Source organism: Salvia miltiorrhiza, chromosome 2 (assembly GCF_028751815.1).
Source record: "Salvia miltiorrhiza cultivar Shanhuang (shh) chromosome 2, IMPLAD_Smil_shh, whole genome shotgun sequence".
Lineage (NCBI taxonomy): Eukaryota > Viridiplantae > Streptophyta > Magnoliopsida > Lamiales > Lamiaceae > Salvia > Salvia miltiorrhiza.
The window spans coordinates 11,183,145-11,199,372 of NC_080388.1; the positions used below are offsets into that span (position 1 = coordinate 11,183,145).

Genomic DNA, 16,228 nt, shown 5'->3' on the forward strand with positions numbered 1-16,228 from the left:
TCACCGAGATCTTGATTCTTCACTTAGGTCAGACAGAAGAATACATCTCACTGTAATCCTATCAATACGTTTACACGTACCAGTATAGACAAGTAGCCAAGACAAACTACTTCCATCTATACAGCAACCTAAACCAACAACTCGTCCTAGAGTCGTCTCGGCTGTGATCAATGTTATATCTCATAAGGTTATTCCAAATAGTCTTCTGTGATGTACAACACACCATATAATCTATTTATATAGAGATAATTGGACATACATATGCAATTATGAACAATTCAAATATGAGATTAGATAGTAAGCTCATGAATCATTGTATACAAGCATAAAAGTTTTTGCTTTCAGTATACAAATCCAACAGCAGCTTTGATGTAGGCCCGAGGAGTAGTTTTGATGTAGGTGTAGAAGATGAGGTCCACCATATCTTGGTATTGTTCTGGATATTTATCGGGGCTGAGGTTAGGAATATGTGTTTGGACAAAGAATTGGGCACGTCTTAGGAATGAGGTCCTAAGTTCCTCAGGGTGAGGTTCATTGGACCCTGAAGTGGATGGAATGGAAAAGTCGGAAGGTGAAACAATTGAAATAAGTGTTTCAGAGCAGTGTTGATAGATTCTGCGATGAAGGGGCATATCAGCAATCATAGGTGAGAGAGGAGTTTAAGCAGATTGATGTAGAGTTCGAGGAGAATGAGGAGGAGTAGAGTGATCTGGAGATGGGTGTGAGGCTTGAGGAGGATGAAAAGGAGGATGATGGATGGGAATATCTTGCGTTGGTGAAAGAAAATGGGTGTGAGGGGATCCAAGTTGCTGAGCCTCAGGAGATTGAAGCAAACGACAAGATTGTTCAGCAGGTTGGTTGTTAGGAACCTCAGATTCAAGGCCTGAAGATGCTTGAATTAAGGAAGGTTCATTAGTAGGAGCTATAAAAGTAGTGGCTGTCGTGAGGACATGTACTGTAGATTTTCCGGAATCATGTCTGGATCTAGAAGAGCGTGCTTGGCGGGTGGCACCAGCGGACGGCGATGGAACCTCAGTCGCCGCTGATGTTGGATGCGGTGCACTACTTGCACGAGATGAGCTTTCGGCCCGCTTGAAGAGGCGATTTTTGTCGGTGACCTCCATGGTGTTCTTCCAGTAGCAGCACTTAGGCTTTATGCCTTCAATGATGATGGAAGATATACAACTCCCCTGCCTCAGAAGCTTTTGAGAGTGTGGCTGACTTTTCTCCTCAACAAGAACTTGGAGAAAAGCATTTTCCTAGTTGAACTTGCTATCTTGCATGAGGGCAGCCATAACAACCTTCTGAGGTTATGACTGTTGATCCGGCGAGCCAGTTGTCCCGAACCAACAACCCTTGATGATTTTGGCCAGGGCCTTGTAGGCGGGGTGGAACGTGCTCAACTAGAGAGTCCCATCTATCTTGAAAACCATTTAGCCCTTGACCTCAGACTTGTCCTTGATGGCTTCCAAGAGGATGTCGTTGGCGATGTCGTCGGCGAGGTTAGGGAGAGAACCATCGGCGGGGAGGCGAAAGAGTTCTCTTACTGCAGCAAAGACGTTGATGGTGATTGTCTCTGCAGTGGTGAAATCGACATAGGTGTACATGGTGACTCTAGCAAGGTAGTCACCAGTGGCTTCGTCGATAGCCAATGAGTCATAGAACTCCATGATGGTGTGATGATCCAAGAAGAAGGGAGGCGAGGAAGTCATGAAATTGATCCATCCATGCCTCACAATAATTTGATGAACAAATCAATTTACCGCATGAACAATAATTTGCCCCAGGTTCGAATCCTGCTGGTGGCGAGTTTTTCTCTTTTTTTACCAAATACGGTTGTTCGTTAGTTATATTGATCTATTCGTAAAATGTATAGATCTGTTCAAAATAAAATATATAATAATTCTCTGTTTAACTTGACCCTATATATAAATAAATAGTGTTGAATAAGGCAGTATATACTGATGAATAACCATATTAAAAAAATTGGTAATATTTTCGCTCGCTTCAGAATTCAAACCCTTGTAAAAAAACTTCACCCTCTAGGTAAATATCAGTCATAAGATACAGAAAATCAGCAACCACAAATCAATCTAAGATCTCATCACATATAGGGGATCTCATTGGAGCACTAACATATATATATATATATATATATATATATATATATAGAGAGAGAGAGAGAGGTTAAACAGAGAATGATAAATATGTAGAGAATAGAGAATTAATCTGGAGCATCCAACTCTGTCAATCCAAGGGTTCAAATTTTATGCTGATTTTATTCCATAATTATAGCGCAAAGGATATATTTGTAATTGGACAATTATATTAATATCATGAATTAAGATTAACATATCCTAATTTATCTTTTTAATTTTTGGTAATATCTTATACTGCCATATCTTCTTATTTTTATTTTAATTTCGTCATATCTGATATTTTCAATATATCATTCACGCTAATCTCTGCAAATTATATGAAACTTTCACATTTCTTTCTCTCTCCAATTTATTCAGCCCCTTCCCCATTCGAATATATTATTAATGTGTTCGTAATTATTTTCGGCCTGCTCAAAAAGTTCAAATGTTAAATATTTTATATCAGTAAAAAATATTCGAATATTTTTGTTTAGATGTTCGTAATTTTATTAAGCTTGTTCGAAATGCTTTATGTTAAATATTTTATGTTAATAAGAGAAATTCAAATAGTTTATTTAGATGTTCGTAAATTTTTAAAGCATGTTCAAAATATTTTATGTTAAAAAAACGAAAAAAAAAAAAAGCAGATTTCATAACAGAAACGAAAATAAAAGCGATTCGCCGAGAACATAAATGAACATAACACAATTTATAAATGAAAAGAACACAATATCTAAATGAACAGAAACAAAGGAAAATTGGTTTCGATTGAAGCTCATTCAAAGTAGCTTGATCTCCGGGAAATCACTGATTTTGCCAGAACCACTGTGGAACTCACGGCTCCAAATCCACCGCCTCAAGGGAAAAAATCATAAATTCGCCTACATTTGTGTGGGGAACTCGAAGACTCAGTGCCCCGGCAACTGCGCCTGGCCGTTCCACCAGCCAATTTACGACCCGCAGAGCCCGCCGCTAGTGGCTCCTAACAACGACGTCGGCGCCGACAAATCCCTTCGGAACATAAGTTAGAAAAATTTAACTTAAATTTACACATTTACGAACAAATCAAGAAATATTTCGAACAAACACCAATACTATCTGAATCGTTCTCTTTCCCCATTCCAGAATCGACAGGACACAATTTTCCTATACAATATAACAAATTCAGAAGTCAAAATCAGAGGAAAAAACTAAAGATACACAGCCAACAAAAAATTTTGAACATAATTTCAAAAACCCAGCAAAAATTAGATTCAAAACCCCTAAAACCCCAAAAAAATAAAAATTGAACAAAAAAACAGAAAAGAAATCGCATTACCTGTTCGATTTCAGCCCAAATCTTGTCTTCAAGCAAAATCGTCGACCAAGAACTTCGATATAACCGGTAAAATAAATTAACGATCGGAAAGCAGAGAAAATATTATCGAAAATCTGTAGATATCAACCAATTCTTTTTTTAACGATACATCTGAGGGATTGGAACAAGAGAGAGAGAGAGAGAGAGAGAGAGAGAGAGAGAGAGAAAGAATAGGTAGTAGATGGGGAGAAGATATGCTGCGGTAAATGTGGAGAGAATTTGGGATGCTTCCTTTTTTACTTATTTTCAAAGTTACCAACATGCCCTTATCGTAACTAAAAGTCAATTTTGTTCAATTTATATTGTAGTTAAATGTGGCTTAACAGATTTAATTATAACCGTAGGATGAAGTGGTTTTAAAGGATGAGATCTCTTCTTTATTCTCTATACATAGAGTCATTCTTTGTTTAACTTGACCCTATATATATATATATATATATATATATATATATATATAAGGAGGCTAAAAAAAACACTTTTTAAAATATAAAATATGAATTATTTTCAGCCTTTAGATCATCAATATCTACTGTTGATTCATCATCTTGTTGGATGATCTCATGGTCCTGAGTTCGAATCTCATAGATAGCGAAAATTATATTTTTTGCAATTAAGAAATTTACACAGAATTCTGACGTGTTCTACATAGAATTTATCTATTTTAACTAGTTCGTAATTTATATATTAAGAAGTGTTTATACTCTAATATATATAGGGATGAATTATACTGAGAATGCTAGTTTGCTTTAGTGACAAAGTTGAGACAGTCAAAGACTCTTCTTTGTGCGAGGTCTTGGGTTCAATCCCGCTTGCGTACGGATTGCATAATTGATTATATTCAGATGTCTCTTGTAATTCTAATTCAAAAATATATATATATGAAATGGAATGCACACAATAATAACATTAATAATAAAATACTGAGAATGCTAGCTTTCGTGAAAATGAGAATGATTGCATAAATCAGTAAATAGCTTTGCATAAGTTGCAGTATAATACTAAATAAAACTTTCACCTGGTTCGAATCCTGGAGGGAGCGAAAATTTTATCTAATTAATTGAATTTCGTTATGCAGTCATTACAAGCAGCTTATGCAAATTACAAGCATTTTATGCAACATATATACTGGCTTATGCAATCATTCTCCAAATTCTTACCACATTTGGTCCATTCTCATTTGATCTTACAATGAGAAAGTGTAAATGTAGTGAGAAATGAGAAGTAATCTCATTCATTGATCTTAGCATTTATTCACGCCATGTTTAACAAATTTTTATGTTGAACATATAGGGGGTCGAACCCCAAACCCCCAAAAATGTTGTATATGTTCAACGGATTTTGATGATGTTCAATAAAATTACTGATATGTTCAATATATTTTGATGAACATGGGTCGTTCGTTTTCTCAACTTAATATATATGGGGGCGTGCTCCAGTGAGACCCCCTATTTTTCGTGAGACACTGAGAACAATGAATAAGACATATATACTGACGAATAAGGGCCACAAGGCAATATATACTGATAAATAACAAAATTTTAAAAAATGGTAATGAATAAGACACATAAACTGATGAACAAGACTTATATATCAATGAACAAGACATATATACTGATGAATAGCGAAATTTAAAATATTTCGCTCCCTCCAGGATTCGAACCTTGAGAAAAAAAAAATTTCCTCAATATACAATATCAGTCATAGGATTGATGAAATAAACGCACGAGATCGTGTCTCAGGGTGTCTCATTGGAGCGCTCCAATGAGAGCGTTCCAATGAGATCTTAGATTTGGAAGATTTCATATCAAGATACATTCCTTCAGCCATTCCACTTTTCATTCAAATACGTTTCTCATCTTATTATCACGCTTGTTCTAGCAATTCATTGAATATTACATCTAAACAGGAAAAGCTTTTATGGATTCTGACATGTATGTTCATAATAGATAATTTTGAATACGATTGTTTGAACACAATTGTATATTGTTTCGAGCATAATAGATAATTTTAACGAACTTAATTAATGAATGTATTATATATTTACATTGAACTTAATTTCACAATTTGATGAATCTACAACTTAGAATATTTAGAATGATACAAAGTTTATTTCAAATAAATGTTTATTCATAAAAAAAAGTTCAATGTTCACTAAGTTATTTTAATAAGTGCAACACAAATGTGTTGTCAATCTGCTATTCATATTTAGAGGTGTAATCGAGCCGAACCAAGCCGAATAGTGTCTTGTTCAAGCTTGGCTCGTTTAGCTAATCGAGCTGTTTAATTAATTATCGATCGAGCTTTAATCGAGTCGAATACAATGCCGAGCTTAATCGAGCTTTTTAAATTTAAACTTTTATTTAAAATTTTAGTTATTTTCCTAATACATAAGTTAATTTTCAAATATATAAGTTATTTTATTCACAAAAATATAATATATTTACTATTTTCTTGTAAATAAACGATGTTAATTAGATACTTAATCCAAATATTACTACATATAGTATAAAATATAGTACATTTAATGAATAATCTTATATTTTTAAGATAAATCACTTAACGAGCTTGTTCACGAGTTAACGAGCCGAGCATCGTCATGCTCAAGCTTGGCTTGTTTAGCTAAACGAGTTGTTCATTAAATTACCGAACGGGTTTTTATCGAGTCGAACGTCGAATAGCTCACGAGTAGTTTGGCTCGTTTACAGCCCTATTCGTATTAAACAAATTTGTGTGTGTTCTATTATATATTTTTATGTGAAACTTTATGCATGAAAAACATGTTTTCCCAGAAAATCTAAAAAGAATCAACAAATATATATATATATATATATATATATATATATATTCATTTTTTTTATTTTTTTATTTTTAATATTCGAAAAATATATTCCGATTTTACCCCTCTACAGATTTTGCCTTGGAATGCCTTAGAAGCTTCTTGCCACGTGTCACAATCTTGATGCGCCACATGTCCAAATGCGTGGTCAAGATTGGGTACTACGGTATTACATTAAGACATGGTACTACAGGAACTCATCCCTATATATATCTCTTAGTAAAGGGGTGTGAAAAGGCCGTTGAGACTTTTACCTAATGAATAGGGACCCTATATATATATATATATATATATATATATATATATATAGGAGAGGGCTATTCAGAAAACTCATCTTAAACTATAAACTATAAACTATAAACTAATTAAAATGTATGAATTACGAAAATTAAATTTTTTGCTACATATGAGATTCGAACTCAGGATCATGAATTATTCCAACAAGGTGATGAATTAACCGTAGATCTTGATGATCCAAGGGCTGAAAATGGTTCCTATTTTATAGTCTAACTTTGATTTTTATTTTAGCCTTCCCATATATATATATATATATATATATATATATATATATATAGAGAGAGAGAGAGAGAGAGAGACATTAAACATCATACATTCAAATTCTATGACTAATATTAATTTATTCAAATATATCGTACAAAAGGAAAATAATGAATAAGTCAGTATAAATTTACGAATAATTCAACCAGGGGGCTTAGCCCACTGGCCACCGGGTCCTCACTTAAGTGAAGTGACCTGGGTTCGATCCCTCTTGGGAGCGAATTGGAGATTGGAGATATAAGGTGGATTTTGGTGAATGGAGAGATAAGGTGCTAACATCTAATATGACTTTGCCCAATCAAAAAAAAAAAAAAATTACGAATAATTCAATATAAATATATGAACAAGCCTAGTGGTTTAAATTTGGGTTCAAATTCTGAAAGGGACAAATTTCCTCATATTAACTAAATACACTATTTGTGCATTACAAACAGATTATTAGTAGATATATATTGAATTATTCGTTATTCTCATTTCTCGTGTATAGTCATTCTGCAATAAACTAAAATTTATATATTTACATCACACTTTCATATATTAAAAAAAAAATCAAAATTCACTAATAGCTTATGAATTTTCAACCAATTAACTCTATATTTAAATATGACAATAGAGCACAACTCGGTGATAAAACGATTCCCCTCCAACCATTATGTTAGGGGTTCGAATCATCACTAGATAAAATAGAGAATCATTATTAATCTTTTCTTTCTTTTTATTGTTTTTTAAATAAATAAAAAAAACTATATTTACAGGTGTTAATAAGGAAAGGAAAAATGATGAACTTCTTTTGTGTAAATATGAAAAAAAAAAATATATATATATATATATAGGGTAGTGCTATTCAATGGACTTCTCTTAATCTATAATTTAAGACTTAATATCAACCGTATAATCAAGATGATGGACGATTGGATTGCAATATTTGATGGGTTATATAATTCATATAAAATAATCGATTATTCATTAACGTAAGCAACTTAAGGGTATTATTGCCATATCTTTTTCAACGTTGTTTGACCTTCCAAATCTGCGTTTCAATCTCTTCTGATTCTTAAGCGTAAATTTTTAGGAAATTAAATATTTGCAATGATTACCTCTTGGAATATGGAAGGGAGTGACGCCATTTGAGTATTGAATGAATCCCAACTAAAAAATGAACGAATATTTTTATGTTTATCAAGTAAAATTTGAATTTTAATTTATTGTGTCAAATCAAAAATCGCACATATCTTCTGAATCAAAACAAAAAAATCCATTCTGATTTTTATCTTTTTGTGTGCATTTTGTGTGGTTTATGTATGAATAATTATTCTGGTGTTTATTATGTTGGTGGTGGTGTGGAAAATGATTCAAGCAACAATCGAGGAAAAAACTTGCAAAATGCCCAATCTAGCAATGTTGTATGAATGTTTATAACAGTGGTATGAATATTTGTATATTTGAGTATGAACATTGCACATTCTAAATCTATATTGGTCTTGTGTTTCTATACTCCCTGCATGAATAACTATGTGTATATGTGTGAACCACATATGTAAGACATAATAACAACATATTAATATATAATAACTTATACGAACTATACTTGCAAAAGAAATTTGTGAATGAATAAAATTGTTAGTTTATGCTAAGGATTTTCATATTGTTAATGAATATTTCATAGTCACTGCATGAATTATTTCGTATACATTCGTGCACTAAAAAACATGCAATTCAAAAAACAAATATACAGAAAATTAATTCTAAAGCATTAGTATTGATCTGGGCGATGCAATGTTTGTGCAGAAAACTCTAGATTACTTCTCTGAGATAATAACGGTGCAAAGTTAAGCCATCATGAAGATATGGAAAACGTGATCCCATAAATCATGGGATTCATATTAGTTAATGGAAATGTATTTACCTTGTTAACCTCCTAATATAAATCGGCTAACACATCTAAAACATGATTTGGCCGTTTATATAATTGAGATCAAGAGTTGAGATTGAGTCTTATTTTATAGTATAAGATTGAATCTTATTTTAGCGCAACCCTATATATATATATATTTAAAAACATATATTTTTGTTTGTGAACGCACCCTAATAGGTAACGTTTTGCCGTATGATAGGTAACGTTTTTCCGTATGAAACAGACTCCAAATTTCTACACAACAATCCACCACACTTCGCATCTAGACCCACCACTTCCTTTTGCTGTTGTTTTCTATCTAAAGCTTTTTTGACTTGTCTCATGGAAAGACTTGTGGCATAGACGCATCATCTAAAAGTGAAGGTCGGTAGCCTTAAAATATCTGTGTAAATTATTTATTCTTGCTGTTATTATCATACTAGTAAATAGAATCCCCATTCCCCACAGCTCCAATTTAATTGCAGCCATGGAGAAAAACTACTACAGCATTTTTGCATATGATTATATAGCAGTTATTAGGGACTTTAATCTTATCATACCCACCAACACCCACATCAATTTGCAGCAATGAATAAAATATTTTATTTCATTTTTGCATCTACATTCCTCACCGTAACCTTTCAAACGCCTCCATGTCTAGCCATACCATCTATGAGCCTTGCCTCTGATGAAGCTGCGCTTCTTTCTCTCAAAGCCCACATCACCTCCGACCCTCCTCTCATGCTTTCAACAAACTGGACCAACTCAAGCTCCGTCTGCAGCTGGATTGGCGTCTCATGCAGCTTGCGCCACCAAAGAGTAGCTGCGTTGAATCTCTCCAACATGGCTCTCTCCGGCACCATTCCACCACAGCTCGGACACCTCTCCTTCCTCGTCTCCCTCGACCTCACCAGCAACCATTTCCATGGAGACTTGCCTCAAGAGCTGTCTCTCCTTCGCCGTTTGAAGTTCATATCTCTCCGGCTCAACAACTTCACCGGAGACATCCCTCCACTCTTTGGTCGTTTCCCGAAACTAGAGTACTTGAGTTTACGCAACAACAGCTTCATTGGTTCCATCCCGAAATCCCTCTCAAACCTAACAAACCTACAATTTCTCGACTTAACTTCCAATTCTCTAAGTGGAGAAATTCCAAAAGAGTTGGGGAGACTGAAAAGTCTACGAAATCTGGTGGTTCAATTCAATCGCCTCTCCGGTGCTATACCATCAGCCGTATTCAACATATCAAGCCTTGTATCTTTAGCATTGACAGGCAATGAACTGAGTGGAAGACTTCCAACAGACATGTGCCCTAATCTTCCATTACTTGATCGGATTCTGCTCTCTGAAAATCAGCTGAGCGGTCCCATTCCAACAAATTTTTCCCAATGTCCACAACTAAAGAGTTTGTCGCTCTCTTACAACTCTTTCAGTGGGCAGATACCTGCAGAAATCGGCTACTTAACATCTCTTCAACGTCTGTATCTCGGTGCTAACAGTTTGAACGGTATGCTTCATTTCCGAGCTTCATGAAAATAAAGTTTGAGGGAAGTTGGAATACTCTTCCATCCTCATAATATTTTTATACAGGTACACTACCACATGAGATTGGCAATCTTCAGAGCTTGGTTGATTTTGGTGTTGAAAGAAATCAAATTGCAGGCTCGGTTGATTTTAGCATTTTCATGAATATGTCTTCTATTCAAACCTTAATACTATGGCGCAACAAATTCACTGGGAACCTTTCAAAGGATGTCCGGAATCTTACAATGCTTACAAGCTTACAACTCCACGAAAACTACTTGACAGGTAAAACCCATTAATTTTCATGTTATACGACGCCAGATATTTTGTATATATTTACTTACATTTGTGTAGAGTAAGGTACATATTAAAACTTTTTATTGTAAGAACTATACTATTGCACTGAACCTATAAGTAATTTGTGATATTTGCCGTGTGTCGAATTCAATGCAGTTGCTTTATAGGTTCAGTTTTGTCACCCTACTCGTCTGTACGTATCTTTTACCTACAATTTGGAAATGGGGATGCTATCCTCCAACAACATTGAATATCCGGAATTAAAATACCTTTTAAATCCTTAAAATGTGACATTCTCATCTAATTTATCTATTCTTTCACAGGGCATATTCCCACAGAAGTTGGCCAACTTTATCAACTGGAGGAACTACTATTAGAGTCAAACACCTTAAGTGGTTCGATTCCTCATGAGCTTTTTAACATTTCAAATATTCGAATGCTTTCACTTTCTTTCAATGCTCTGCCAGGCGTTCTTCCATCCAATTTATGCCATGGCTCTCCCTTCCTCGAACAACTTTTTCTTGGCGGAAATTCCATCAGCGGAGCAATACCAAACTCTATCTCTAATTGTTCCCAACTCACAATCCTCTCACTTTCTGCAAACAAATTTAGTGGTTATATACCTAGTGATCTCGGCAACCTAAGACTTCTCCAAAGTCTTGAACTGTTCAGCAATAATCTTACCCAGGCACCGTCTTCTTCAGTATTGAGCTTCATTACTTCATTGACAAATTGCAGGTTCCTAACTCGTTTGTTAATTTCTGATAATCCTCTGTATGGCATCATTCCAGCTGCTATTGGGAATTTATCTTATTCGCTCCAAGGATTCTATGCCGGCAGCTGCAAATTCAGTGGCAGCATTCCAGTAGAAATAGGTAATTTAAGCAGTTTGGTGAGATTGGAATTATCTGACAATGAGTTATCCGGTAATATCCCACTTACTATCAAACATTTGAATGAGCTTCAAGGCTTATCTCTAGATGATAACATGTTGGGAGGCTCCATTCCACAGGCTATTTGTGATTTATACACCTTGAATTTTTTAAATATTAGCCAAAATCATTTCTCAGGTCCAATTCCTAAATGTTTGGGAAACATCTCTTCTTTAAGGCTTATTTTTTTGGACTCCAACATGTTCAGCTCAAGCATACCGTCAAGCTTATGGGGCCTTAAAGATTTGACGGATCTTGACTTGTCGTCTAATTCACTGAGTGGTTTCTTACCTCCAGAGATAAGTAACTTAGGAGCAGCAATCTATATAAATCTAGCAATGAATCAGTTGTCAGGGTCTATCCCAAGCACTATTGGAATGTTACAGAATTTGGTTAATTTGTCTTTGGCAAATAATAGACTTGAAGGTTTCATTCCTTTGTCTGTGGAAAGCATGATCAGTTTGGTATCTCTTGATTTGTCCTACAACAACCTCTCTGGTTCAATTCCAAAGTCTTTGGAAGCACTTCAACACCTCGACTACTTGAATGTCTCTTTCAATACTTTAAGTGGAGAAATTCCTAATGGTGGTTCTTTCATAAACTTCACCATGGATTCTTTTAAAGGTAATGAGGCATTATGTGGAATTCCAAGGTTCCATGTCCCAATCTGCCCTGCAGTTTCTAATCCTAGATTAAAGAGGAAGAAGGTGAAACTAGCTTCATTTATTGGTGTAGGGGTTGTGGCTTTGATTATAGTAGTTTCTTTGGCCTTTATCTTTGTTAGGTACAAAAGAAATGATAATCAAACTAGGAGAGTTGAAGAGTTGGTACCCACTGTGTTTGGAAGAATTTCTTATTATGAACTTGTGCATGGAACCGAACAATTCAATGAAAGCAATCTACTTGGAACCGGGAGTTCTTGCTCTGTTTACAAAGGACTTTTAAACAATGGGAAGGTTGTCGCTGTCAAGGTGTTTAATATGCAACTAGAAGGTATATTAAAAAGATTTGATGTTGAATGTGAGATACTGCGTAACATTCGACATAGGAATCTGACTAGTGTCATAAGCAGTTGCTCCAATGAAGAATTCAAGGCATTAGTACTAGAATATATGCCAAACGGAAACCTTGAGAAATGGTTATATTCCCACAACTATTGCTTGAATGTGTTGGAAAGATTAAACATAATGATTGATGTTGCAAGTGCTATGGAGTATCTTCACTATGGTTATTCAACACCCATTGTTCACAGCGACTTGAAGCCTAGTAATGTGTTGTTAGATGAAGACATGGTTGCCCACGTAAGAGATTTTGGGATAGCAAAGTTATTGTGCAATGGGGATAGCTTTGCCTTAACCAACACCTTAGGAACCTTGGGTTACATTGCTCCAGGTGAAGTTTGTGTACATATATTGATTGCATTTCATTTTCTACAACTAAACTATGCCTTCCTTACTACATCTTGATTTTGTTGTTCCAGAGTACGGTTTGGAAGGGCTAGTTTCGACAATGTGTGATGTGTACAGCTACGGAGTGATGTTGCTCGAAACTTTTACAAGAAAAAGGCCCAGTGACGATATGTTTGGCGGAGATTTGAGCTTAAAGAGATGGGTTGAACTCTCACTTCCGAAGATGCCGGATAAAGTGATAGATGTTAACTTATTAATGAATTTCGAGGAAGAACAGACTGACAAGAATCTGCTGAGTGTATCATCAATACTTGAATTGGCTTTGAAATGCTCTGCGGACTCTCCTATGGATAGAATTAACATGAAAGAAGCAAATGCAGAATTGCAGAAAATCAGACTTTCGATTTTCCCAATGAGATCCAAGTAAGCTATTTTAAAGCGCTCTCTCTTTACAAGGTACTATTCGTAGTGTGATGTATACTGAAATACATTTCGGCTAAGCATTTTGTCGAACATCATGAATTCACTCTTTGGTAAGGAAGAATCCAGCATTTTTGTGCCAACGAAAACATTCTTTTTTCATCATTATCATCAACCAGATGTTAATTGCTTAGCTATATTCACCTGATTTTGTGGAAGAGCTTCAGCAATTTTATGAAAACTAATGATGATTCACTCATTCCCCTTGGAATTAGTCAATGAATAAAATTTTGTGGAAACAGTAGTTACCTTGTGGAAATTAAAGCAATCCAAGTCGGCTCCGAGCAAAATCCATAGGCCTTCAGTTTAACGGCGGAGCATGGTGGCGCCCTTACGCCCTTTGTTGGGGGGTGGGGAAATCAGTTAATACTTAATCGTATGCTTTTATATTTAAAATTAACTAAATGGGAGTAATCTATACTATATTTTCCAATTTGAAATCATTTTCTAATTAAGTTTAAAATTAAATGGCAATTTTATAGTTACAATAAAATTGAAGGTTTATGTTTAAATTATATATATTTTTTTTCATATTTTTTTAGCTTCTTATTTGTTGTTACATTTCTTTTCAAAATTATGAAATTCAATTAATTATAAAATATTTAATATGTGTATCAAATTAAAGATCACAATAAGAGTTTTAATATGATACTCCATTCGTCCGCGATATCATTTCCACATTTGTTATTTCGGTCCGTCTGCGATATCGTTTCCACTTTCATTTATAGAAGTAGGGTCCACAAATTTTCACTCACAACAATAGTGGGACTCAAACTCCACTCACTACAACATCCGCTGCTATCTACTACTATTCACCACTTTTCTTAAAACTCGCGCCGTGCATAATGTGGAAACGATATCGCGTACAGAGGGAGTATATTTTATGAAAATATTTGATTTAAAATGTAAAAAATTAAATTTGTTTAACTATTAAAATTTTATAAATTTCTCTCTCATCTCTCATCTTTTTTGAATATATATATATATATATATATATATATATATATATTAATTCTTTTTAATTAGTTTTTTATTTTTAATTTTTTTAACTTATTTTTTTGTTTTTGTTTTTCATAATATCAAATTTCATAATTGTGAATTCTTTTTTATTTTTCAATATTCAATTAAAATTAATTTTTATTATATTTATAAGTATAATAACTGAATTAGTATTAATTTTATATAAATATAAAAATTAAAAATATTTTCTCGTGTATTGCACGGGATACAAATGCTAGTAACTAATAAAATAATTAATTTATAAAACTCTCTTCTTTGAGAAATCAAAAGACTGAAAGTGAAAATATAAGATTCGAAGTGATATAATCTATACTATACTTAGTCCGTCCACCAAAATAGTTCTAAAGATGGATGACATGAGTATTAATAAAAATGATTATTGTATTGTGAGTGGAGAAAAAAATACTTGCATAGGAGTACTGTTTATAATGATAATTGATTTTCTTATGGGTGGACAATATGGCTCACCATGTGATAGATAATTTTCAAAATTAAAAATTGACTAATTTTTGTGGACATCACAAAATGATAAAAATTGACTATTTCTTATGGACGGAGGGAGTATTGAAAAATAATTTTCAATTTCAAATCAATTTCAAAATTGAGTGACAATTTTTTGTTTTTATTTTCTTTTTCTTTAACTTCTTATTTTTGTTTTATTTCTTTCCAAAATTATGAAATTTGAATATATAAAATATTTAATATGCATATCAAATTAAAGATCATGATATATAAGAGCTTTAATTTGATATATTTTATATAAATATTTTATTTAATATGTAAAAGTTATATTTGTTTAAATTTTAAAATTTTTAAAAATTATCTCTCCTCTCTCATCTTTTTTTAATAAATCTATTTTTTATTCTTTTTTATTAGTATATTTTTATTTTTTCACTTATTTTTTTTTACTTTTTATAATATCAAATTATAATTGTAAATTCTTCTTTATTTTTTTATTTGTTCAATATTCATTTCAAATATATTCTGTTAAATTAATCTTTTTATTATATATATATAAGTATGATAATTGAATTAGTATTAGTTTTATAAAAAAATATAAATTTAAAAATATTTTCTCATATTTTGTATGGGATGCAATTGCTAGCTAAAACTTGAAATTAAAAATTATAAACTATATGTTCAATTAGGTATTAAAATCATGATTTTGAGGCTTGAAGTCACGAATTCTTAACTGTTTCGAAAACAAATTAGTTAACGGAGGAGCTAGAATTTTATATTTTTTAGTACAATAGATAATTAAGAAATATAAACGATATATTATTCATTTTGTCGTATAATAAGAATCTATTTTTCTTTTGGCACAAAAAATTTAGATCTGTATTATTAAAGAGTAACAAGATAAAAATTGGTGGAAGCCATTTTTATTTTATGAGAATAATAGGATTTATGTAAAAATGATTAAAAGTTAAAAAAGCAAAAAATTGTGGGGTTCATTTTCCTTTCTTAGAAAAAATATACTTGTTATGTAACGAAGAGAATAACATATAATAGCAAAACACAATACCTCACCACTTTAATCCTAAATCCTAATGTGACAATCTCATATTTTTATTCTTATTTTTCTAAATTCTGTATTTCATGCTTTTATTAAATCTCTAAATTTAACTTAGTATTTATTTTCTCATTCAATGATGAATTAAGAAATTAGAATCAATTAATTAATTAATTAATGATTCTTCTATATATTGTGCAACATAAATAAAACACGACTCAAATATATTATGGTATTATATTATATTATATTATATTATATTATATTATA

The 16,228-nt window shown here is 32.9% G+C and overlaps 1 protein-coding gene and 2 long non-coding RNA genes across 4 annotated transcripts; 1 reads left to right on the forward strand and 2 right to left on the reverse strand.

Annotated features, from left to right (window-relative positions):
• Positions 1–2,828: 2,828 nt before the first annotated feature.
• Positions 2,829–3,814, reverse strand: LOC131011172 (uncharacterized). The gene is made up of 2 exons (XR_009096774.1): positions 3,457–3,814; positions 2,829–3,284 (listed from the first exon to the last, which is right to left on the reverse strand). It is a non-coding gene; the product is annotated as an uncharacterized LOC131011172 (long non-coding RNA).
• Positions 3,815–8,812: 4,998 nt separating this feature from the next.
• LOC131011173 (probable LRR receptor-like serine/threonine-protein kinase At3g47570) lies at positions 8,813–13,514 on the forward strand. The gene is made up of 4 exons (XM_057938972.1): positions 8,813–10,290; positions 10,374–10,592; positions 10,928–12,928; positions 13,017–13,514. Exons 1-4 carry the CDS (start codon positions 9,372–9,374, stop codon positions 13,370–13,372), a joined length of 3,495 nt encoding a protein of 1,164 aa, XP_057794955.1. The 5' UTR covers positions 8,813–9,371; the 3' UTR covers positions 13,373–13,514.
• LOC131011174 (uncharacterized) lies at positions 13,180–13,891 on the reverse strand. Of its 2 annotated transcripts, none has more exons than XR_009096776.1 (2): positions 13,675–13,891; positions 13,180–13,289 (listed from the first exon to the last, which is right to left on the reverse strand). It is a non-coding gene; the product is annotated as an uncharacterized LOC131011174 (long non-coding RNA). The 2 variants fall into 2 exon arrangements; XR_009096775.1 differs by lacking the exon at positions 13,180–13,289 and adding an exon at positions 13,330–13,569.
• Positions 13,892–16,228: the final 2,337 nt, after the last annotated feature.